Here is a 26,761-nt window from a genome sequence, read left to right on the forward strand (position 1 = left end):
TGACTCTCAAAAGCAACAGAAAGTGTTCAGTTTTTTGAAATTAGTCAACTACTCAGTAACAAACCTAAGAATTCCAACATAAAATGACATTTGAGATGGAGAAGCATGTTTTATACATACTGTGCCAAACACAAGAAAGATGCTTGCACAGACTCTGGAACTGTAAAACATCCACAAGGGACAAAGGATGTCTTTGGTTCTCAGAGAGGAGAAATAAGCTGTAGCAGCCTGCTGGCCACAGAGCTGGGAACAAACCATGAAAAGCCATGACAAGACTCAAATCCCCATGTGTGGGGTATCAGCCTGCCCCTAAGCAGCTTAAACCCTCTGCTTAATGGATGTCTTTGAGTGATTTGTCTTTCTTGAAGCTTGGACATCCCTCTGACATCTATTACATCTATAAACTGGAATAAAACTTGAAGGCAAAGAAACAGTAGAGGAAAACAAGTGATGACAGCAGCAGCTCTGTAGTACCTAAAAGCAGCAGAAGCTGCCTTAGGAGGCGTGACAGAGCTGATGGGAGACTTCTGATCTCTCCAAGTTTCTCTTCCCTGAGGTAACAGAACATCTCAGACCCTTCTCTTCCTCCCTACTTCAAGTTTTCACTGTATGGAAAAACTAGGAATTAAGTGACTAAAACTAGCAAGGAATAACACATTGTCAAAAACTTCCATGACCTCTGTATCAGCCTGAAAAGTTATAGTCAAATAGTTTCAACACTTTTAAGAAACTTTCTTCCCTCATATATTTTGATTCAGCTCCTGGGTGGGAAATGAGCTATGAAGCAGGTAAGTTTCAAAAGAGACTTTTTTTTTCCCCAGAAATATGGTTTTGAAAAGGGGAAGAATCAATCAGGTCTTGCAATATGCTTTCATTTGTACTCCACTTTCAAACTTTGCCTTTTTTTTAGGAATATTTTACTTCAGAAGTTTAACTGGTTACTTACACTTCACAGTGTGCTTTATTTACAAAATATAGTAATATTTAGAAAATGAAAAGTGTGTTTTCAGAATGAATTGCTTCAGATGAACTCTTGTCAAATTCAATCCTGTGGATAAACAAAAAAAAAAATTCAACAACAATAATAATATTAATGATAATATAAAGAATAAAAGCAATTAATAAAGATCTATTTGACCTGAAATGACTTTTGAAGTAATTTTTGGAGTGTCTTTTCCACTCTATCATTAGGACAAATTATTTTTTAACACAGAAAAGAAAAAATAACTGCCAGTCACATAAACTCATCTCACTCCAACCTTCCAAAATGTCCAAAATGAATCTGATTCAAAACAATCACTCAACCAATTCACAACAAAATTAAGACTCCCAAAGAGGTGCAGATGTGAAAACTTGAATTCTCCCTATTGTATGATTTTCTCGGAGCAAAGTCACAAGAAGCAGTGAAGCCAAATGAACCGGCTGCTGCTGCCAAAGAGGGTTTTGTTCCTGCTCACGCCTCCCTCCCTCCCTCTTCCCACTCCACCCTTGACTCCACAAGCCAGGCATGAGCCTTGCTGCCTACTCAGCCTCTGCCCAAAAGTTTCAGCTCACTAACTGTGCAAAAATAACACCAATTTTATTCACAAATTAGAAAGTTAGCAGGCCACAGAAGAGCTCAGTTAGCAAAAAAATCCTCCATGTGACTGTGGGGTCAGGAGCTGTGGGGGGAAAAGAGCTTCTTGAACAGGAGGGACAGGCTGTCAAACCAGCCCAAAGCACACACATGTAGATTCACTTTCATTCAGAAATTAACAAAGTCCAGCTAAATATTCCTTCATTTGTTCTGTCACTTTATGGTGCTTACCACTACCTAAGCACCAATCTAACTGATGGATTTTTCAATAAAATGCAAAGTCTTTCAGATTAAATCCTGACTTCTACATCAACAAAGATTGCTAACATTGTAGAGATTAATCAGGACAAAACTAATAGTAAAAGAAAGCTTTAGTAATGTGTTTAGAATACCTATATTTATAGGATCAGATGACTATGAGATAATGTAGATTTTAAATATTAGCTGTTGTGACTTAATTTATATGCAAACACTCATATATTATTATTTAAAATTATAAAATCAAAAAGTTTTTAAAGAAAATAAGCATATATATTTTGATAGATATTCTATTCTATATTTATATAAAGAATAAAATAAGAATTTATAATTAAATATATTTTAAGAATATACATTTATATATAAGTATAAATATTTATATTTAAAATATTTTAAATAATAAATTAAGAACTTAAGAATTATATTTTTGTAATAAAATTTAAGAATTATACAATTTCATTAAATTTAAGAATACATCTTTTTGAGAATATATATTTTAATGAATATACAGAAATTGAAACATATGAAAGGAACTAAATCTCTCCTAAAACATTTTTACTTACCCTGTGTATTTTGAGGGCTGCTGTTTAATACCCATGCTCCATTAAAAATTGAGTTCTTAAGTTCTGAGAATAAATTATCATAAAGACTGAAAACTATGAGATGACTCAAAATTTCTTGTATTAGAATTTTAAAAAATTCTATTTCTATGAATACGACATCAACTAAAACTAAGAAGCTTTTGTACTCCCAAAAGCTAAACAGTGTAAGACATTAATTTCCATTGCTAGGAGCCCTCATGCCAGTCTGAGTGCCCTAAGGACAGCAGAGCTCATCCATACAGGGATGTTGGGAGCTCACCCAAGGACTCCATGAAGGTGCCTCCTGCCATCCCTCCCCGCACAGCACTGGACACTGACAGGGCCTGGCAGTGATGCACCAAAGCTGAAACTTCTGCTTACTTGGACACCTAAGGAGAGGGGCTGTGTCCTCATTGAATACTTCAGCATACCTACAAATCGAAGATATGCAGTACTTTGTTCTATTACTTCATTCTATAATTATTTTATTCTATAATTATACTAAGAAATAAAGAAAAATCCCAATGAACAATCTGCATTAGAAATGCATACAGATATTTTAGCATTACATATCTGCCCTGCACTTACATGTGCTCTAACATTTATATTGAATAAAGGAATTCATGTTAAAAGATGATATACCAAAATAAATTCTCCAGACTTTGACTGTTTTGCATATTTTCAACAACACATTAATTTCTACTTATATGTATAATGTGCATTCTTGCAGTATTTGGATAATACCCCACTCAAATATTTTTCCTTTTGTTTTAAGAAGGGTACATTGTACAGCTGGAGTTTTAACCAAAAATCAGAACCCAGATCAAAAGCAACTTAGCATAGGTTACAGGCAATCCACAAGGTTTGAAGAGAACAAAGAGATTAGTCCTCCATCCAAATATCAAATTTTAACTTGCATCAATGTCAGGTCATAACTTTGAAATAGTCATCAGTTTTTCAGCAGGACAAACACTCAAGCTAAACAACAATTGGTGAGATCTTTGCAAAGACATCAGTTTCCTAAACCTTCTGCAAGTGTTGGTCACATCCAGGGAGGCACCACAAGAACTTCACTGACAAAAATGGAAAATTAAAGAAACCATGAAAACAATCATAGCAGTGAGGTCCCTGCACTGCAGAGGGGCAAAGCATCCCATAAACATCCCCAACAGATATTTGCCAATCTGCTGCTTAAAAGCATTTCTACAAGAAATGAGTTTTCACATCATCATTAGATGAATGTTAGAATACTCTTCATCTTAATATTCAACAAAAATATTTTCCCTTGCGAATAAGCTAATCCCTCCCTTCCTAGAGGAAATATCAAGAGCAACTGATAAACATTTTTTGTTGTAGCACTATTTTTGGTATGTGAAGGGCAAGTTCTTCCCTCAGACTTTTATTCTAAACCAGGAATTCTCAGTTACATTTATGTATTTTCTTATATGCAATGTTACCACTCATTTCCATTTGCCCACTTATTTCTTAAAATACGTTGCCTAAATCACTGGCATTCAATAGAACAATTACTTTCACATCTTATATAAAAAAATTCCTGTTAATCCTTAAGTGACTTAGTGACTTGTGCTTTTGCAATAATATCAAACTGCTCACCGTGGTGCAACCAGATGCTTTTTTTTCACTGCACCATACAAGATGGGAATGACTTACTTTCATGCACTTCCTTTCCCCTGGAGTTCAGTATTTCACATTCATTCCTACTGAATTTCAGCTTGCTTTCTTTGAATTACCTGTACAGTCTGCCAAATTATTCTGATTTCTGAACACACTTAGTAGTTTGTGAATATTGCCTGTCCATGTTGCATCACCTGCAGACTTCAAACTTTGTATTCCATCAAATACACTGATACTCTGAACCAGGAACATGCTGTAACCTCAGAAATTGCATTAGGAAAGTTTTCTTAGATTCTCCCCCTCCCTCCCCTACTTTCCAAGTTTCTATTGGCCGTATCTTCACCAAATTTTCTTAGCATATATTTAATAGTTCACTTAAAGTCATACAGCAAAACATCTGATGGCAGAATTCCAGTGCTACAGCTCTGCCTCAGCTCTGTACCTGTATCACTGAACAATACTTCTTCCCTCATCCTAAGAGTGTAAATCCACATCTCTGAAAGCAGAAACCACACCAGTCTAAATTATCCATGACCTCATTTTTAAAACATAAATGCATCTGCCTTCAATCTCCCAAACAATGCCAGCTTTCATTGCTTATTAGCCCAGGTCTCCCACAAACACCCCTGGCACTGTTACATCACTGCTTAGCCAAGGGAAAAACACCTCAAAGTGTTTCCATTGAGCTATTGCTCGCTGTCTCCCGAGGAGCACTGAGCTGAGCTGCACACATGGTTAGTACCCCAAACACACTCAGTACCTCATTCAACCCATGCTTAGGTGCTCCTCCTGCACCTTCAGCTCACCTAAGCTCCAAGAGCTGCAGTTATTCTGAAAAGGAAACCCAGGTGGGATTCCCCTGACACGGCACAGCAGCAGATCAGGACAGGCTGCAGGGTTGCCCAGGGCCATTGTGTCTGAATCCAGCCCAAACATGTTCCAAGCTGCAACTACCCATGTAGTATTAAAAGGATATGGTGTTTGAATAACAAAAGAAGTATATGCATATTACAAAATACCTGAGCCTATCATTTTTCTAGTCTATAGATAATTTTTTATTCCAAGAACTACAGGATTCACCAGCAGGTATAGAATAAAAAAGTATTTATTAACTTTCATAGAACAGAATATGGCTTAAAAAAAAGTCTTCTTGGGTCCCTCTTGAACCTTCTCTCTTTGCTCTAAGAAGGAGAATCAGTCTCTCATGAAAATTGATTAAAAAAAAATATTTAACCCAAACAGAACCATCTTATAAGAATGCTATGTGGACTCTGGGCAACAGAAGCTAACCAGTATATGGAAATAAAACACTGCCTCTACACACATAGAAAGAAAATAGGTAAGAAGTGGCAGAGATTATTTCTCTCTATTATTAAAACCTTTTAAAAATTAAGTTTTTAAATAAAACACTTCCTAGGTGTAAATACCATACTGCATAAAACACAGCTAAAGAAATTTAAGTGTATCCATCATTCCAAGTCCCAGACCTAGCTGAATCTACTGATATATTTCTCCTGTGGATCCATGAGCTGATCTTGCTTTCAAACAAACCACCCCTCAGGAGGAAGAAATACGTATTTTCCAATATTTTAATTTTTAAACTTTTCAGAATTTTTTTTATATTTTAGCAAACATCTTTCAAAAGCATATTCCAATGCAATCTTGAAGAAAAAATTCTGCCTCTGTCAAAATAATTCGCAAACTTTATTGGATTTTTAAAAGCCTGATTACAGGACAAAACATACATTACGCATTTTGCTAAAATTCCAAAAACAATTGCAGAATTTAATCATATTCAAAGGCTCATGTCCATAATAAATACCGCCAGCTTAAAAGCAGCCTGGAATTTTTCAAAGTTTTAGTATCTGAAAAATGCAAATGCTCTACATACTGTTCTTTTAGAAGTCTGACATTACGTTGCAATGGTTAAAGCAAGAAACAGGTCATCTGAAGACTAAAGAAAATCCCTGTCTTTTGAGTAGATCTACATTTAGTTATACAATACTGCTCTGGAAACAGTCTGTCACCAAAGGCCTGGCAACTGGCTTCTGCTTAAAACATACTCTGCCTCTAACATTCTTCAAAGGATTAAACCATAATTGATTCTGGCAATACACATGGTAAGCGTGATGTGCAGGGGGCTGCCAGTGGACATGGGGCCCTTACATAAAGGGCTGTTTTCTTTGTTTAAAATGGAAAAAAGAGTGGGAGGTGTAGAGAACAGTGAAATACAAAAATGAGTCAGAATCATAAACCGTATTTTCTGAATCAGATTTCAACAACCACATATGCAAAAAGAAGGCTTCAAAGGTGGCAGAGCTTCTGAATTGCTAAGGCAATTCACATATTCTTAGTTCCATAAAAAAAGTTAGAAGCTATAGTTATGTACATCCTTCTAAGCACTCCAAGAATATTGCAAGTTGAACTCCAGAGAAGCCATTGGTATCAGTCTGAAAGTGATGGGGAACGGATTGATCGTGCGCTGGCTGGACTGTTAGAGAAAACAAAGGGATCCTTTTCCTTCTCTTTAGTATCATGTTTATGTTTATGTTTATGCTTATGCTTGTGTTTCTTCTTCTTTTTCTTGTGCTCATGGTGGTGATGGTGATGGTGATCACTGTGTTTTGAGGAGTTTGATTCTTTACTAAACACAGAGAGTGGAGCTGCTGAGACAGGGTGCATGTTTATCTCTCCTGAAGACTGTTCCTTACCTAAAAGAATGGAGACAGTGGGATTAGCAAATGTTTAACTTGCATTGTTTCCAAACATAAGGAATTATGGAATATTAGATAAAACCTACATTATCAATTTAAACATAAAAACATGATATCTGTTATGATGCTTGTACCATTTAGCTTCAGAGAAGGTTCTGAGCATGCTGTTAAAGTTCCAACGCTACTGCCAATTTTTAGAGATGGTCTTCCTTCCTTCCTCAACAGCATAAAAGTATCCCAGACAATAATTAGGAACTGTAAACAACCCTAAGAAACTTCAAGTCATACTAGCTCCCTGAAATTCATTTTTACACAGAGTAGGAAGGCCACTACACCCTGCATAATGCAAATATAACTGCTTGTAAAAATTCTGATATAAAGTGCAAGACTGGCATAATAAAGTACATTTTTGGGATGTGAACTCTTTTTAATCAAACAGTAAAGCTCCCCACAATAATACACAAACTTTTTGATAGTGACAAATTAAACTGATTTTTCTAAAAATAGCCTCTTGCAATTTAGCCTGTTTGAAAGATTATACAAGGTTTTTTTCCTTAAACAAAGCCAAATCCCAATAAAGACAATTATACTATCTTTATTGCTATATATTTCACAAGTACACTAGAACTTGTTATATATTGAGAAAGCCTACATCTGAACCTGAGGACAGAAATATGATCCATGACAATTCAGGAATGACTTTCTCCTTCTCCCTTTGGCTCATTTAATATTTCATTATTTCAGACAGACTGCAATAACTTCAATAATAGAGATTAAAGGGCATTATTCTAAGGATACCTTTGTTAAAGAGGAAGGTAGGAATACTCATATTCCTTTAGGCAGGAATTGAACCAAATAGCCCACACTGCAAGAATGCTTTAACAACTAGATAAATGTAGAAAAGCACCAGCAGATTTCTGAAGGCAAGTAATCCTCTAAGTATTACTTAAAATGGACTTTCTTCCTTGCTACCTTAAGTATGGGGTTTTTCCCATACAGTTTTGGTGAAAATACACAAATAAATATCAAGAAATTATGTTATTTGATGTAACTATGCAATTATATTTTTCTGTCTATTTGAAAACACATTTAATTTCAGAACATCTTTTTGTTTGGCTGGTTGGTTGTCTAACTCTAAATGCAAGAATGATTTGTCTACATTAACAATTCCTGGAAGTCTAAAGAGACAGCTCCCTGTCCTATGGCAAGCAAGTATTGAGAACAATTTCCATGCAATCTTTATAGCTTTATCCAAAAGACTGAGGACTGATTCAATCATGTATATATATAGGAAAATTTCTAGATGGTACAGCTGTTCTGGGTTTTGTTTGTTTGTTTATGAGTATGTCTGGAAAAAACAAAATCTACATCTATATGAAGTGTTTAGAAGTCAGAATAGAAACACAAAACATTTTTATAGTGAGGATGATCAATAACTTACTACAGGACACAGTGAAATTTCTACTGCTTCAAGTTCTAAGCAGCAAAATTATGTATTTCGAGAATGCTTTTTTAATTAATCAGAATTAAGCAGCAGTAGACTCATGTTATCAATGCAAAAATTTATTTTTAGGATTCACTACTTGTTTATGTATCTTATGGCAGGTAGAGGACATGCACACCAATTCCAACTTGCATTTGCTGACTTCAATGCATACCTAGTACCATTTTTTTACACTGTTGCCAGTCTCAACAATGAAGACAGTGTGCAAGTATAATGCATTTGATGCAAAAAGGTATAAGACTGCTTTACTATGTAACTATTTCCAATTATATTTTTTAAAGGAATTCCTCCTGTAACCCCATAACTGAGCTCCTTCCTCTAAAGCATTCAGTGCTTAGGACAACTTCATTTAGCAGCTGCAAGGATACAAAACCTAGAAAAAAAAAAGACCTATAAAAGCTTTATCAAAAATGAAACAGATCTCCATGAAAAAAATTCAGCACTGAACCTACAGAACCTTTTTTTTTTTCTTCTTTTTAATTACTATCTACTTAAAGCCTATGCCAGGAACATGACAAGTGTAGCTAAGGAAAACAAGGCTAAATAGAAATTGCCTCACAGGGCAGTATAATCGTCCCTTTATCAATGGGGGTAGCAGGACTGATGCAAAGAGGCACTCCCTCTTCCTGCAAGGAACCCACTTCTTCCTGGCACAGAGAGCAGGACTGAAACCTGGGTTTCAAAGAACACAGAAACACACAATAAGCGATGGGTGAGCCCAGGAGCTGGCTTCTGAAGTGGTCAGCTGCATTCCTTGGAAGAAAATGCGCATGCATGTCTACCACATGGACCTCCTCCTGTTTAGGATGAGGAGATTCCAATGTAATTGTTGGCTTTGTGGTGCTCCAGCTAGCTGGGTAGGTGTTTAAAATTAGACAGTATTATGATCCCACAGGAGAAAGATCAGAATATTTGTGTACTGTTTGCCCCAGGAACAAATACAGATATCATGAGAGAGAATAAAATACAAAAACACAGATCTTGTAGCTTAGTTTTAAAATTAAAGGGATTTGGATAATGATAAGCTTTAAAAGAAAACTTTCTGTCATAATACAAATTGCTGTCAGACAATTCTAATACCCTATTCACTTAAGTTTTAAGACTCATTGATCCATTAACATTGAACTAAATTGTTGGGTAGAGTGTTTCACCTACTTTTCTCTTATTCTGTTTTTTTAACTTTTACAATTTGAAAACCTGTAACTTGAGACTTTTAACATGCCAATAGGCTTTCATGAGACCTTTCATATGGTCCCCCCTGTTTCTGATTTTGTGTGAAGAGTGGGATGCCACAAACTTACAGCCTCTGCTTTTTTGCATGGCCAATGAATGTAAAACAGCTGGATGGTACAGGATTTTTACAAATGACACTTGTTTGAAATTACCCCATTTGCAGCCTAATCTTCTGAAACATCAGAGAGAGAGAAAACAAGTTCACAAATCATAGCAAAGGCTGGTGCTGCAGCACCGACATGGACAGGCTCTGGGAAGAGAGGGACGTTGATACAAGCACACAAGCACTTAATGTGTCTCTCCCAGAACCCAAAGAAAGCTTACCAATGAGAAAGGTAATGCAGTCTGTTTGCCTAGCATTTGAACTCCACCTCTGACTAGCATTTTCTCTAAAGAGAAACCTTAAAAAAATGGCAAATGCCATAAAAACAGTTTCAAAATTATCCCATTTTTCTTTATTTCTTCTTTTTAGTGTTACTCTGGAAACATCCAGTATTTTTTAATTTAATGCTGTGTTTATGCATCTGTTGAACCACCAACAAAGTACACAGAAAAAGTTACCAACCGTAAATGACTTCAAGTTTCCAGAATGCAATGTCCTGTAATTAGTCTGAAGAACCAGAATTTTCAAATTATACATCTCTAAAAAAGGTTATCAATTTTCTCTCTAGGAGAGTACTCTTTTAAGTTCCATGGGATAAAGATTAAAGTTTGAGGGTGAAAAGCAAAAGTCTAGTTAAAAAAATAAAACCAGCCAAAGGTTTTCTGAAGATATGCTAAGCAAATCAGTTAATTTGGCAACAACATAAACATTTTAATTAGTTCCAATTTAAAGATTCACTTGACTTCAATTTTTTAGTGGGATTTAAAACCAGACAGACAATTCCTTATACCAAAGATAAAACTAAAGTATTGTGTAGACAAGTTGGTGTTTTAACTAAAACAGAGTTTTAACTGGTAAAAAGTTTGATTTCATCATCTGACTTTCATTTAACAACTCTATTGCCTTATGCTAAAATAATAGCTTAACTGTGGTGTTACTTTTACTACACTGATTTTAATATTCACAAATATTCTAGTGCAATCCCTGCTTTTGAAAGAAAGAACATCTGAATCAGGAAGCAAATTCAGAATACTTTGTGCCTCTCTTAGTTCCAGGTAGTTCACTTGAAAACTTGCTACCCTTATTCATCCTTGGGATTTGAGAGTGATTAGTTGTTTTCTCAGAGACAGTCACAGCTAGAGTATTATGTTGCTTTTATTAAATCATGGAGCTCACACACTGCAGCCACACACTAATGCAATTCTCATTTCTTGTTCTCATTATCTACAGGAGTTGTGTTTCTATTAAAGCTGCTTTCTTAGAGTAAAGCACTGGAAAACACCATTCTTTGTGAAGCGTACTCTTAACCACACACTATTTCAGTGAAGCAAATTTATCTACAAACCTCAAAGCCTGTGAGCTACTGCTTTGGAAACAGTTTTATCTTGAGTAATAAAGCGTAACAGATACTGTACACTAATATTATATGTTATTAAAAGACATTCTAAAAAAACAGTTGTAACAATTTTTACCTCCCTTGAAAGTACAGCAAAAAGCCATCATTGTCAGCAGTGTCCTCAAATCCAAGAAGTGCTCATTTATGTATTTGTCTGTGTGCTAATGTTTCCATAACACTTTTTGACAGAGAGCCAGTAATGGCTGGACTTTGAGGTACTGGTGCACTTACAGCCAGCTTGGGTAACTGCAGAGGAGGGGGCTTCTCACACAGTTTGGGCTGAGTTCCTATTTACTCCTACATCCAAACTCCAGGTGCTGTGATTTGCACCTCAGGCTTGGATCTGCTGCTGTAAATGTACTGTTTAAATATATTAACTAGTAGTTTACCTCTGCACTTTACTGCAGCATATGCAGTATGTCCAGTTTCAAACTGTTTCAAAAAAAAAGTCAATCCAGATAAACCATAATTTCCTGAAAGTGCAGTAATTGTGATAAACAAGACCACAATCCAATCAACATTACGACTGTGGTCTAGACCTTCAAAGTTTCATATCCATCTACACATTAAACAGAGCAACCACAAAGTCAGCAGCAGCAATTTCCAATTTGACTATCCTGCAAAACTGCAAAAGGATTAACAGAATGGCCAAGGAATCTGTTTAATCTGAGTCTGAATGCTTAGGATGTCCTCAAAGCCCACTGCCTCTGAATGTCATCAGAATAAAAACTGTCAGTGCACAAAGAGAACATCACTATTTTATTTTTCTTTCTTTTGCAGGAAAAGAGAATTGGATACTACTTTTTATCGACTTTCAAATTATCAAAACTAGCTGGAAGAAGTTCAATTAAGTGTTTGTCAGTGATCAGCCACAATGACATGTAACTTCACTGGCAGATCATGCAGCCTACAACCAGGCATTTATTTTGGAAGCAGACAAGACCAGGCCAATCAATAACCACTGACATACAGCAAAACCTTTTACAGGTTACTTCTGATGTATTGTACTTTCAGATGAGTGAAATATTAAAGAAGTGTACCTTTATCTGATTTCACTGAAGTCAACAAAGCACGACAAGTCACCTTACAGCCTGAGAGATCAAAACTGTTGCTTATACAAAATCTCATCTTGAAAGTCTTTTATCTTAAGATTTAAGTGAAGGAAGCATTTTTAATATTCTTGATGACTAATAGCAAATAAAATCTGTTCTCACATTAGAAATGTAACCTTGCACAGCCTTGGAGGTTCAAAGAAGGCTACCAAGTTTGTAGCCCTAAAGGCAGATGAGTCATCATCATCACAACAGCATTCTTTAGACAGTTCACAACTAACATTTTGTTTGTTTTAATAATTTCTTGATAAAATTGTTAGATTCCCTTAAAACTGCCAGAGTCCTCAGTTCTACTATCATAGTCAGGATGCTTTACTAGGATTTAAAACATTTATTTTCTATATGAACTATGACAGGTGCTGTAATTATAACATTGAAACCTGTAATCCAGCAAGAGTTGTATTAGAAAAGTTTTTTTATTGTCTCAGCCTTAACCTTTCACATCCATGGGCAGAACTATACAAAAACATTCACCCTCCCTCCAACTTTTAAAGAAAAATAATATTTTCCTGGTGTTAGTGGGGGTTACATCAACTTGATCAAATCCAAATCATCATTTGAGGTGGTCTGGCAAATGGAAAAAAAACAAAACAACCCAACAATCCAGCAAAAAAACACAGATACGACAGGACCCAACGTGAACTTCCTCCTGGCAGCTGCTTTTCACATGCTGTGTTTGGCTGATGACCTAACACTTCATGTGACATGCAGGAACATAGCCCACAGCTGGGGGAGGAAAACTGCGGGTGGACTAAGAGCACTCCTTCCAAGTAGCAGTCAGAACTGAGGCAGATTTACTAACAAGACACTGAGACCATTTCAGAACCTGCTGTCAATCCATTTCACAGTAATCACTCCCTGAAATACAGCCATCCTCCATCATTGTTGTAAAAACCTCACGGGCCCTGTGATTGCTTTCTAAAACAGAACACTCCTATGTGTGAACACCTTTATGTTGCTTTTATTTTTCCCCATCTGTTTCTTCTCAGCAGTATACCATTTCCTAAAGATTGAACTAGCTTTATTTACTCAGTCTGTAATTCATACATCTCTGCTTCTAAGAAAAAATGCCATGAATAAGAAACAGGTGAAATTTTAGAACCAAAAAATATGTTAAGTGGAACTGTTTCTAACCACACAAACGAAAAAAAAGAATAAAATAATCGGAAGCGTTTCAAAATAATGCTTTTCAAAGGCTTACTACTTAAAATGAATTCTGGTGCAAAATCTGGCATTTATCTCATTTATTACCTAGGAAAGAAAATGTGTTACAGTGTGCTGAATGTCTAAACACCAGAGGTGAGAAGGTCATTCAGGATACAAGTGAGACTTGAAGTAGCTTGTGTCTGCTGTGGGTCTAAAAAAGCACCAGTCAAGTGGCCACTGCTCCACTCTTGGTTAGACTTTACCCTTTCTGACCTCCAGCGCAAACTTAATCCACACCAGTCCTAGAGCACAGAGCTGGCACACACAGGGTCCCCTAAGTCCTCTCTGTGACATATTTGGCAGGGTTTTGTTTATGACTTTATTTTCCATAGAGTGTGTGAATCTAGTGAAAAAATAGTTGCAAAATATTATGTTATAAATAAAGGGTGATAAATACTAACCCTCAGCAGATCAGCTTTGCACTTGCATGCCCTTGATGTGTCGTCACTCTTTGCCATAACAGAAAATGTGATGGTTGACCATAACATTGAGAACAAAATTCAAAGCAGCTCTGAGATGTTTAAATGAAAGCTTTGCAGATACAGGCTCCTAAGTTCATGAGAGTAACCTATATGCAGCATGCTCCTTTACCCTGCTGAAGCAAGTCAAAAAGCTGTGGGTTTTGTTGCTCTAGATACCTAACAGCAAAGCTGTCCTGGTGGAGTTAGCTGTAGGCAGATTTCATTAACTGAAGGCCATATGGAATCCAGAAGCTAAACCTCCCTGTGTTATAATGTCCCCATGTGAACTTAATTTCTTACCTGAGAAGTGACAGCAGTTACCTTTTATTTAAAAAAAAAAATTTAAAAAATTGAACGAAAGAAAGAAACTCCCTCAGTGGTTAGAGCACCTGCCAAGGAAGGAAAAATGTTATGTCCAAGGCTCATAACGGAGTATGAGCCTCCAGTTTCTGCACCAAGGCACCAGCCTCAGCATTCTCAGGGCAGCAACATCCACCAGCCCTTCTCTTAAATGGGGCAGCTAAACTGCCTGGTCACAGAGAAAGCAGGTAAGGTCACTGTCAGCACAGCTCAAGACCTAGGGCAACTCAAGATGGAACCAACATTCCAGATCTTGCTGCTAAGATCTATTTCTGTTTTACACTAGGCAGTCACTGGATAAAAACAGAAAAACAAGCAAGAGGGTAATTACTCTAAATTCTAAGGCCAAAAACTTCACTTTTACACAATAAAGTACTGCAACCTGTTTGGTACATTGTCACATGACCTCAGCTTTGCTCCACTGGCACATTCTGGAACTGAACTTTAGAAATGTTAAAACATTTTGAGAAAATGAGACTAAATGCTGAATTTCTTTGCTAGTGACATAAAAGCAAAGAAGGTGGAAGTTCAACAATGAAGTTCAGCCTGTTTTATGGCTTCTAAGAAACACTATACCTTGAGAATAATTTTGTCAAGTAGTGTATAGAGAAAGATATTAAGGAAAGCAGTAAAAGAAAGTAAGTGCTTGAAATGAAACAATTCACAGATGCAATCTTTTCAACTTTGGAAAGCCCTTTTAAATACCTTTCAGGCTTGTATGTTTTTTAACTACTAATATTAAGCTAAAAATCACTAATATTTGAGGGTTTGTTTTTTTTTTTTACCTGAGGAGTCTTGATATTTTTTTTAACCTTCAAAGTTATTATTTTAAATGACACCTATGGCAAAACAAGTTTTACCTAATTGCTTATGAGATTTTACTTAAACTTTGTGCACTTTTATTCATTCTTTAGCTTTTCACTTTCCTAAGCATGATTTATATTTGTCTTACTTAGATATGTGTGAAAATACACATGTATATACTTACCTGTGCATGCACTGAAACATAAAGAATTGTTATTATGCCGCCTGTATGCCGTTCCTGCAATTCCAGTAGCATTTAACACTTACCAACACTGTATGTATGGAAATAAGCAGTAGCAAAAAACACCTCACAACTAAAGTAATTAAAAAAAATACAGTCACCTTGCCTATAATGTTACTCATACCTGGTGTGGATGGTCTCTCCAGCATATTCAAATGATGGTAAATGAAGGCTTGGCTGTCATGAACTGTGTCCATATCAATTTCCTCTTCCTCTTGAGAGTTTGAGAACTAAGATACCAGGAAAAAAAATAAGCAGATGCTAATAACTCATAAAAACATTACTAAATGGAATTTAAAATATTTTATTTTTGAGGTAAACTGGGGGTGAGAGGGAAAGGAAGTGATATCTACCACTGCAAAGGAATAAAAGTTCAATAAAATTAAAAAGGGTCAGTGTCTTTCCTTCTTCTAATTTACTGTGAAGCTGTGCGAACAAGAGCATTATCTGTCAACTTTAGTTCTTGCCAGCCAATAAAGAACCTGATAGGAAATGGCTTTGCCAAAGTAAGCATAACAAACTGCTGTAGATACATACAGAGCATGCCTTTTGTTTGAACACAGCTTCAAGGGAAGCCAGCAGACGCCACTGCTGTTATTCTGAACACCCTACACGTTGTGCAAGTTGAATTTCCATTTCTTACTCTGATTTTGAGTTTGACTTTACTGTCTTCATTCTTCTCTAGTATTTGCCCTGGCTCCAATGGAGACCCGAGTGGCATATCAGCCTTCCTCTTCACCCCCTGCTGATGACCAGAAATGCTGGATGCTGTTTCCTTAATAAGATGATCATCCTCCTGAAGCAGCATTAAAAGACCAAAATTAGAAGATAGCAAGATCCATGTTTCAGAGAAAGCGACCTGATACCTGAAAAATCTTCTGAGTAAAGTGGGTGATTTGAACAAAGTTTTCTCTGTAGTTCTGGCAAGAAGTATTTTTTAAAACCCTGTATGGATTTGTGCCAACCACTCCTACAAACATAGTTTCTCTTTACTTCTATCCCTGCTCCCTCTGCATATCTAGCATTGGCATCTTTTCTGTTGCTTCTCACAATCATGGTACTGTTGGTGTGCAACAACATTTGCTGCCTCTGAATAGCGTGTCTATAAATCTAGGCCTTGCAGACTCTCCTCAGGCCAAATCTCAGTTGAAAAACTGTGATAGCCTCTGATCTACACATGGGATTCAGCTAAATCTTCTTTTAGTTTGTTTTAAAAGCTAATTCTTACTTTACTTACTAAAAATCTTAATGAGTACTAATAATTTATTTTTCTTTATTTTACAACACTATTGATTAAAAAGAATACAACTGTTTTGTAAAATACTGCTTAGATTGTAAAAAAGAACCAGGTCAAAGAAATAGAAAAATAGGAGAGTCTCCTAAGTTACACATATAGTAATGAAAACAGGAGACAGGTGTTTCAGCAAGTCCAACAGACAAAATTTAGAAGGGAAAATAAAGTATCCACATAAGTAAACATAATTAAAAGCTCACTATAAACTATAAAAGGCATATATACCATATACTCTCAAGGGCATATACTGCCCCCCCTGAACTGCTCTTCTTCTGTTCTACAAAGGGCACTCTAGTCCCACTCTTGCTCTAGACAATTCAAGTTCTATTTTACGAAGTGGATAACTTTTACCATCCTCAGCAGCTTCAGAGGCACTACTCTGTCAGTACTGATTTTAACATGTTTATGCTTTGTGTACATCTACTTTAAAGAATCTAGTCAACTGATAAATTCTATCACCTCTTTTATTCTTTTTACCCTGAAATATGCATTTCCCTTTTTTCATCCCTATTATTTTGTCCAAGGGACTGCTATTGTGAAACACTTCTGGATTAACTCTGTCTGATATAAGAGGCAGTCTTTGTTCTATGCTATTAGAAAATCAGTGCCCTGAATTTTGGGGGAGTTACAGAGAAAATGGTAACCTTAAGGCAAGGGGTAGGAGAAAAAAGATGAGGGATACGAGAAGATACAAGGGATGAAGTACAAACTGAGGCTTATACCAGTGCTGCATTTCAACACCAGTGCAAGCCAGTATGCTGCTAAATGAAGAGCCTCATCCATACAGTTCTGTGCTGGGGTGCCACAAGCATTTGTACAGCTACGTGATGAACTGACTCAGGAAACTGAAATACCTGTTCACAAAAAGGTACTGCTCAACCAGATCCTCCCTGATCCAGCTCACTATTGCAGCAACAACTACTATGCTAGCAAAAGAGAGAGGAAAGTTTAGGAAAAGAAGAGTTAAGAGGCAATCTTTTGATAGTCTGGCTGCAAAAAAAGTTTGGGTGTTCACTGAACTGCAGCCTAAAAATTTGCTAACAAAATGCCTTCTGCTATTTAATTCTAATGATTAGGTGCAGAAAATTAGGACTTAGTACATGCTCTGGAAATAAGCAGGTCAGATCTAACAATATCTGACTCTCTCAGCATTTTCTCCCCCTGCTGGAAAGGGCCTGCTGGGTACTGTTAATTAGTACTCTCAGCATACTTTCCAATAAAAACTATTTAGACATTAACTATAGGACTGATAAAATAACAGTAAACCATCCCATTCAAAAGGGTGGAGAGTGTCAAACATGCTAATCACATGCTATTCTTGAAATTTAAGAAAAATCATTTATTATTTCCATGCCAGTTGATTTTTTTTTCCCTGTCATAATTAAATTTGTCCAACAGAAATACTTAGTCTTGCAGCAGTGGCAGTTATTCTTGGGGAAAGTATGTCCTTAATAGTTTATAAAAATTAATTTTCTAACTACACAATGGAGTATGTGTTAGGACTGAAGCCTCCGAATCCAGAAAGATATCAAACTGATTGTATGCCACTCTTCAGAAGTTGTTACAAATCCTTCAGAGCACAGTACTAAAACGTCAGATTCAAATGTGCAGTGCAGATGTGTTAAAATTTCAACTTTCACATCACTTAAAGCTGTTTAAAATGATGTGTATCTATGTATTTTAAGATGCAATAGATTTACCGACAAAAGGTTTTGTTTTGGAAAATTGGGTAACTTGCCTGTAAGAAGCAGTCTCATGAAAAAAGCTTTCATCACAGCATCAAACATTTCTGTGAATCACTTCATATCTCACAAGAAATATGTAAAGTTTCATAAAGAACAGAAATTATGATACTATAAAAAAAAAAAACCAAGTAAAAAGCTTGCATATGCAATGCCAAACAGTTAAAAAATGTCCAAAAAGTCATGATATACACCAGCTTTTCAAGTGGACAGAATAAAGAGCAACGAGGTAAGAAGGTAGCGTAGGTAAAGCATGAGAGGCTTGAACACAATACAAAATTACATCAGCAACCCATGCAAGAGCTTGCAGCCAGCTGAATAGTATGGATGCAGACGGTTTGTGCTTACGGTGTTCTGAAATCCTACTGACTGTCCATGATTATTAGTACTGATCACAGGTTCCTGATTATTTGCAACTGATTCGGGGATAATTGTGGGATTGAGTACAGCCTTCTTTTCTTTCAGGTTAAGAACGAGTCCAAGTTCTGGTAATGGTAAACAGGAAGGTCTGCTGAGGCCAAAGAGAGTGAAATAGAGGTCCACAGCACCACATCGTAATCGCCAGTCATGTGAAGTTCCTAAAATACAAAAGAAATTGTTAATACAGAGACAAAATCTCCTCCTCTCCCACAAAAATAACATCTTAAGTGATCTAGGCCCACCAGAATATGCCATTTTCTGTGCTTAAGATGCACTTCCTTCATTATTCCTGCTTCTTATTAGCTCTTACTTTCTTTTTAAACTTTTTTTCTTTTTTAACTTTTATTCTTTTTACTGTTTAAAAGGAAGGCTTTAAGTTTCCAGGGTTGTAAGTTAGACATGTTTAGTAGAACAAGACTGGAAAAGTAAGTCCTATAATAGCATAATGAAAAATAAAGGAAAAAAACCCACATCTGTATGCCTTTACTTTTCAGGTTGCACTCTCAAGTTTTTCTACTGGACAAGTAAATAGAAGACTTTGTTACCAAACCAGCTTCCTGTATCAATGGATTTAGCTGCACTTGCCTATGTATTCCATGAAATACAGTAAGAGCTTTAAAAGCATGACTAAAACTTAACTCTCTGGAAACTGTGTCGATAGAGAAATGCACAAACATGCTTTTTAACATCATTACTATGTCATGTACTTCACTGAATACTCAATACTTGAATTTGTATTCATACTCAGAATATGTATTCTTACTGCACAAAGCAATGCTTTATTTTGTTATTATTTTTCAGTGCAAACTGTGTACTGCTTTAATATCTCCATACACAAACGGTCTAAGCATGTTTGGCACCAATCACAACAGAAAGACATTTAACATCTGGTGCAATGCTGCAAATACAGCGATTCTGGTGTTAACGCAGCCCAGCTCTGGACTGATTGCAAGTTTATTGAACATATTGTTCCCCAGCAGGAATTTAACTGTATCTAGTAAACAAGACACAGATGTGCCAACTGCCATGTTAATGTGGCTGTGCAAGACTTAGCACAAAATAAAATTATAAGATCTATCCCCATAAATAATAGTTTTATGGGGCCAAAATAGTGTTTGGAGTAAGCTTAGCTTACCCTTACCAGTTACAGATTACCAGTTACATGTACCCAGTTACAAATGAAAGCAATATGAATATTAATCTGAACATTTTTAACATCAAAATACTCCCCAGAGAATGACACATTAAAAAATATTAATTTTAGAACTATTATATTATCAATTTAATTCAGATTAACACAGAAAAAGAAAAGATTACATATATAAATCAGAGTCTGTTCTCCATTACATATTCTTATGTTAAATGAAAGCAACTCATGATTCTAGAATCATGTACCTTTAAACCTGGCTACTAGCTCATCACATCAACAGTTTTTTTCAAGGTGCCCTGGAATGCTACAGTTATCCCTTACAGAAAATTAAATGAAACATTATGTCATCCTGAGGCATAGAAATTTAGGTGTTCAAAACCCAATGAACCTTAATAAGAATGTATACCCTATTTGTTACTTGCAAAAAGAGGTAATGCTTGTAACACTGAACACACTCTTCTCTTATGAAAAAGCAAAAACAAATTCGCTGATGGGAACATCAAAATTGTTTATTTTCTGTGTCTGACACTTGGCAAATCCTATGAAACTGAACTACTAGTAGTCTCCCCACTTCAACCCCTGGAGTGTAGCTGTAAACTTTTAAACACTGAATATAATGACACACAGAGAACAGAAAGCCTGCAATGACCTAAAAAAGCTATATAAATGTTTATATGTAATCTGTGTAGCAATGTGCCAGATGTTAAAGGGCAGTTTGTCAGGACTGGATAAAACTGCTTCAGTAATGAAAAACAGGTCAATGGTAAAGATGCAAGTCCTTCTCTCACTAGGATCATTCCCAACCTCACAAGGCAAATTGAGCTTTAGGTCTATAACGCACTTCTGAAAATCTCATTTGAATTATCTGTATCAATGCTGTCCTCTCATATTCTCTGAGAGTTTAGAAAAAGAGGCCATCTAATATAAAGCAGACTCTTAAGTGTAACACAGACACTATTATTTGAGGAAACAGTTGCTTTGAACAATTTTGAACATTAAAACTATGATTTTGTGCAGAAGGACATCGAAGCACACTACATCAATGGACAAAAGAATTAAAAACAAGGTTTGGTAGCCTATGTCACTAGGAGTGTTCTGGAAGGACGTATATGATATTCAGCTTCTGAAACTGGATTTTTAATTTCTAACTGATGAAACTAAGAGAGCTCTTGGCATATTCTGAAGCAAGGTTTTAACATAATTTCAAAAAACCTCACAATAAAACCCTAACACAACAAAACAACAAACAAATCAAAAAACCTAACCTGAATTCATCAGTTTCCAAAGCTGATCTACCAAAGCTTCATTACATAAGGGGGACTCCATATTCTTGGTGAAAGGTGGATTCTTAGTCAGCATATCCAAAATCTTATGCCTGAAAGAAACAGAAAAATAATCTTAATTAAATCCAAACGAAAAAACCTAAGGATACAAAGTCTGTTCAGTTTGCAACATTCTTACAAACTTATTAAACTTACAGGATTACTTTCAAATTTTTAACCAATGTTTCATGCCTTAAGTTCTTCCTTCTGTCCATGCACAGACACAGATTTACCATCAGCAATATAACTTAGAGATAAAACATAATTGCAAAGCAGTAGAATGTTTTTAGATGTAACTGTTAACAGTTGTAGGCTACATTATGCTCTTCTGTTTAGCAATGATTTTTTTTGCAAACTCACTTGGAAGTTTTCCATGAGGCAGCAGCACTAGCAAATAAACTCTTTACATTCTGATACCAAAGAGTTTTTAAATAACTGTAAATGTTTATGACTGATACAAAATGGCAGGCCCAAAAACTATGACTTGCACATTTTCCTGGAAACAAACACTGCCACCACTTAAGTTACATCGATTTCTGAATATCCTTACCATGATGCCTACAGTATTTACACACTGAGCTAAAAGTAGATACATTTTTGTTTCTTAAAACTTCACCTTGAAAACATTTAATGAATTCTTTGTTTCATTACTTATTATTTTAACATTTTTTCTCTGTACAGCCAGCTTTCACCTTGCTGTCTTACACATTTGGAATGAGAAGACTCTTGCAGATACTTTTTTGTTTGCATTTTCTTTTAGAAAAGGCTAACATATTGCACTCGATTCATAATTTAAAATCCTCTTTAAAAGGATACAAATGAAATTAAATCTTCTTCTTAAACTGAAGCTAAACCTGTATTTATTTCCATTAACAAGAATGACAGAAATGAAACAGAACAACCTTGCAGCTATGATATTTGTAAGAAATCACCTATATAGAGAGAATGAAAGTAGCATTATTTAACTTTGAAACTCAGTACTTTAATGGTAGTCATAAGAATAAGGCGCTTGGAAAAAAGAATTATTATGAACCTTGGTGTTCACAGGTTTGTAATGAACATGCTAAAATACCCAAACACTCATGTGAAAATGAAGTTAAAACAAGCAATACTAGAAATTTCACCATATTTTCACATGATCCTTTCACCCCATCTACAGTCTGACAATTGCTTAGTGTCCAAATATCTTGTGCACTATGTCTCAGCCTCTGTCTTTTCTAAATATCACAAAGTCATTTTTGACATATGCAACATCATATTTATACACTTTATTTATGACCAGGAAATAATCGCTAACTTCAGACTTCTGCCACAAGGTTGAACATATAAGACAAAAATAATACAATGAAGAATAAGAACAGAATATGTCAATTATTGAGATGTGAACTGTTGAAACATCTAAACATGTTTCAATTAATATAAAATAAGAAGAAGGAAAAACAGTTTTGTGAAGAAGCAGTTAAGGATCTGATCTATTCTAGTGATTGTGGGTGAAGAATTTACTTAGTAGCCTCAGCATTAGTAAAAATCTTTCTCCTTATTAACTCACCTTATGTAGGGTACAGGATCACTCTGAACCATACTGAGTAGCCACTGTAATTCTTCATAGCTCCTGTCAACTGCAAAGCAAAAAAAAAACCAAAATGCCTATTTCTATATATTAAGTGGAAGGATTTAGATGAAGACAATCATGAGTTCCTCAATTAGCACATGAAGAGCATGAATCATTACAACTTAAGAGCAATTCCACAAATAATGGAGGGAATTCAAAATAAAAAGTCTTACTTTACATGGAAATAGAAACATTTACAAAACTCTTACATGCCTCAATTGCTCAATAACAACCAAGTTGACTATTTGCATGAGCAGTGACTGGGAAAATCAGAGTAAAGGCTCATCTTGATATTGTGTGCTTCCTAAAATGAATGCATTCAAATATCCTTCTAAGAATAAGAAGCACTAACATCTTCTGTAGAGAATATACAATTCTCAGACACAGGAATCTGTGAAATAAAGATAATAATCTTTACATAGGACAGGAAGAAGACTATTACAGGGCTTATATAAAACTGCAATCATGCTCCCCTCATTAGCCTTCGTTAGTTTTATAAATCATTATACTTTGCAACTAGAATGGATTTTGAAACCTATCAGCACATGCTTGTAGGAAATTGCTGTTTAACACTGTTTGAAACAAAATCAGCTTGTCAGTTTGAAATATAACTTACGTTACAAAATTCCTTTGATTATCAGAGTAATACTGCAAAATAGGAAACTACATGAGATATCATCATCACTCATTATACAAAACATGAAAGAATTTTTACCCGATCTTTTTGTCAGGAGCATAACTGTAAGATTTCTACAGTAGTATTCTATTCTCAATTCTTCAAAACAATGAAGGAAGTATATTAATCATTACTGAATAGACCAGTCCAAAAACATTTCTATTGCTTTCTATCTTGTGGTCCTAGCAATGTATTTCTTTCTTCCCCTAATCAATGGTATTTTTAGTTCTCAATACCTCAGTTCAATTTTTCTTCAAACTTATTTTGGTTGGTTTTCAGTCAACAATTTTAAAATATAAAATATTCTTTAGTCCAACCAATTCTAATACCAATTATTTTCTTGTTATTTCACTAGAGTAAGTTGCTTTTAACAGAAGAAGCATTTATTTATACTATAAGAACCAGCACTTCATTCTATTACAAGTTTTAAAAATAATCTGGACAACTAAAACATAAGACCCTTTTCTGGCTAGGAGAAAGCAACTACATTAAAATAATGCTTAGACAATGGCTGAAGAGTCTTTGCAGGCCACTTGCTAGTCAGTCCTGCTCTTCCTACAATCCAGCCAACACAAAACTGGTTACTCTGGTGAGGCTCCAATAAGCCCTTTTTAGAGGCAGAATGGATTAGCTCACACAGGGCACTGTTTAGAGCATGGCCACACAGCTCTGAATGATGCCAGAGCAAATTTGTATCCATACAGATCAGAACTACAATCTCAGATTTGCCTTAAAAACTAGGAACCTTTGAAAAACTATGCAGAGAACATAATTCTAAGGGATTAGGGATTTCCTGTGCTCAGCTCAATGCACAGCTGCTCTTCCTGGCTTGGCACAGAAGGCAGCTAGGACGCTGCAAACAGAAGTTGTTTTGCATGTAACAGAAACAGTATTTTTTTACCATGCAGAGAAGAATTGCAACACTGCAAACATGAAGTCACAATCATTAGCAAACTGTAATTATTTTGACTAACAAAAGGAATTTTAAAATGCTTTTTAATTAGAAAATGAAAAGTCTGGGAGATGAATCCTTTAGGCTGATGGTACTGGATAACAAAACCAGGTAACACCATACTTTTCCGATTAAAAAGTTTTTTTTCTTTGTGTTTTAAACTTATTTCAGCTAGAAATTAAGTAAGTCTTCCCTGCTATTTGCCTTATAGTGTAAGCTAACCCTTCTAGGCTTCCAAAGCTTTTCTACTAATGCATTTAACCTCCTCTTCAAATTTATATAGGAACTATGTAACAAATTTGGACAGCAATGACAAATTAAACCTGACCTCAGGCAGAACAAATCTTATTAGTAAAAACAACCATATACCAGGCCTGGTTTGGAGACCTTACAAAATCATCTGCTCCAACCTTCCATGGGAATGGGAGCCTAGATGGGATTATCTAGCACTCTGTCCAACTGCATCTTGAAAACCTACAGCAATGGGGACTCACCACATCCCTGGGGAGGCTGTGCCACTGAGTGACTGCTCTCACTGCAAAAAAATTCTTCTCTTGTATCAAGATGAAACATCTCTTAGTACAACTTGTACATGTTAATCCTTCTCCTTTCTATGTGGAGGAGAGAGACACTCCATCCACTTTGCAGCTGCTTTCTAAGTACTGGAATATTGTGTTGAAGTCCCCCTAAGACTTCTCCAGGGAGAGAAGAACTAACTCTGTCACTCCTCCCTCACAGAGCAGGTTCTGCACCCGTCTGATGATCTTCATAGCCCCTCTTTGGACCCTCTGCAAACTGCCCACAACTTTCTTGAATTATGAGGGCTGCAATTATACACACTGCTTGAAGTACAGACTGAGTATGAAGTAGAGTGGGACGATCACAACTCAGACTCTGTTCATATTGCAGATGCAGCCCAGGATCTGATCTGCTGCATATCTGACTCGTGGTCAGCTTGTCATCCACCAAGAGCCCCAGGTCCCTTTCAGTGATGCTACTCCCCAAGAACAGATCCTGGCCTGTTCTGGGCTCTTTTCTTATGTTGTCCCAGGTGCAGGACTTTGCACTTGTTAAACTTCACCCGGTTCTTGCTCCCCTCCTCTCCTAGCCTGCCCAGGTCTGTCCCTTCTGATGTGTCTACCTCGTCACCAGCTTTCTCATCAATAAACCTGATAAGGCTGCTTTTTCTCCACATAATTTCTGAAGACTCATTTGTGATAGACTACCAGCCTGAATAAAAGCCACTGATTACCACCCTCACATCTTCAGTGTGGCCCATGACCTGAATTCTTACCCACTGTACTGCAGGGACCACCCATCCTGTTTGTAGCTTGCCAGTTTGTCTAGGAGAAGGCTGTGGGAAAAGCAACATGTGTAGACTTTCATACTTCTGGTAGATATAAACACAAGTGATTGCCTTCTGAAACAAAAATCCCCTTGCGATTTTTTTTCAAGTTACAAACAGTGCTGTCTCGGGTCTCAATTGCAGCAGAGCATCTTTGACACTGAACTTCAACATTTATCAAATCTGATAATGCTTATTTATTTAAAACAGTTTCTTGTTATCTCTTCTAAGTATGCAACTACCTTGTTCTATACAAGTAAATATTAATAGTCATATAGCTCTCACTAGTTAACTTTAAGAAGTTAATAAACCCTGTTCACTTCATGCCACTTTGGATAAACTGTCCAAGCCCTTGTATGCTGCCTCAAGCATTTTAAAAAAGTTACCATTTCTCAAAAAAACCTTGCTATTAATGGCAAAGAAAACAACTTAATCAGTTCCATGGAGAAATTATTTCTTTTCAAATAACTCAAAAAAAGGTAGTGTTACTCCTACTCTGAAAGTTCCACCAGAAAACACAGACTTTCCTTTTTATGGAAATTACAAAATCTGTCAGCTTCCTTTACAAGAACTGTTAAAAGCCAGCTTTGGCCAAGCAACAGGCACTTGATAGCTGCTGGTTTGCATCCAGTGTGAACTGGGAAGCAGGTAACCAGGAACAACAAAAATTAGATCTCTTGGCAATAGATGGCTGATCATTTCTCCTTCTAAAGCCAGGTTTAGGGCTCTGCAAGACAAGCACTGCTAACTTCTCTATGGGCACAGGAATAACTCAGCTCACTGAGTTTCTCAATCATCCCTCCACTAAAAACCCACCAGTCTTACAGCAGGAGCAGAAGCTCCTATGTTCAGTGCTGGAAGCTTGTATGTTAGAAATGGCTGATGACCAGCTAGATAATAGACTGTGTGGTGAATTGTAGTGACTTTATAGAAAATAGGTATTTGTATCTGATACCTTTGCATCAGAGAAAAAGCTGTTGGCAAGGAGCAAGGCAGTTAGGTACAGCAGTATTCTAACCTGTCATTATCAGATCTCACAATGAGTTCAGCCAAAAACTCTGTTC

The 26,761-nt window shown here is 36.2% G+C and overlaps 1 protein-coding gene across 5 annotated transcripts in view; it reads right to left on the reverse strand.

The window, feature by feature from the left end:
• Nucleotides 1–5,143: 5,143 nt before the first annotated feature.
• TAF2 (TATA-box binding protein associated factor 2) overlaps nucleotides 5,144–26,761 on the reverse strand; it is a 58,274-nt gene continuing 36,656 nt past the window's right edge. For 2 of the 5 annotated variants that reach the window (XM_015618026.3, XM_015618024.3), the window contains exons 21-26: nucleotides 22,662–22,731; nucleotides 21,056–21,165; nucleotides 18,569–18,798; nucleotides 15,828–15,980; nucleotides 15,309–15,414; nucleotides 5,144–6,761 (exon numbers count right to left, since the gene is read on the reverse strand). In XM_015618026.3, coding sequence (XP_015473512.1) covers nucleotides 6,496–6,761; nucleotides 15,309–15,414; nucleotides 15,828–15,980; nucleotides 18,569–18,798; nucleotides 21,056–21,165; nucleotides 22,662–22,731 — 935 coding nt within the window. In that variant the 3' untranslated portion in view covers nucleotides 5,144–6,495. The remainder of the gene's footprint in view (nucleotides 6,762–15,308; nucleotides 15,415–15,827; nucleotides 15,981–18,568; nucleotides 18,799–21,055; nucleotides 21,166–22,661; nucleotides 22,732–26,761) is intronic. The other 3 variants (XM_015618030.3, XM_015618025.3, XM_015618029.3) reach the window with 2 other exon arrangements.

Source organism: Parus major, chromosome 2, assembly GCF_001522545.3.
Source record: "Parus major isolate Abel chromosome 2, Parus_major1.1, whole genome shotgun sequence".
Classification (NCBI taxonomy): domain Eukaryota; kingdom Metazoa; phylum Chordata; class Aves; order Passeriformes; family Paridae; genus Parus; species Parus major.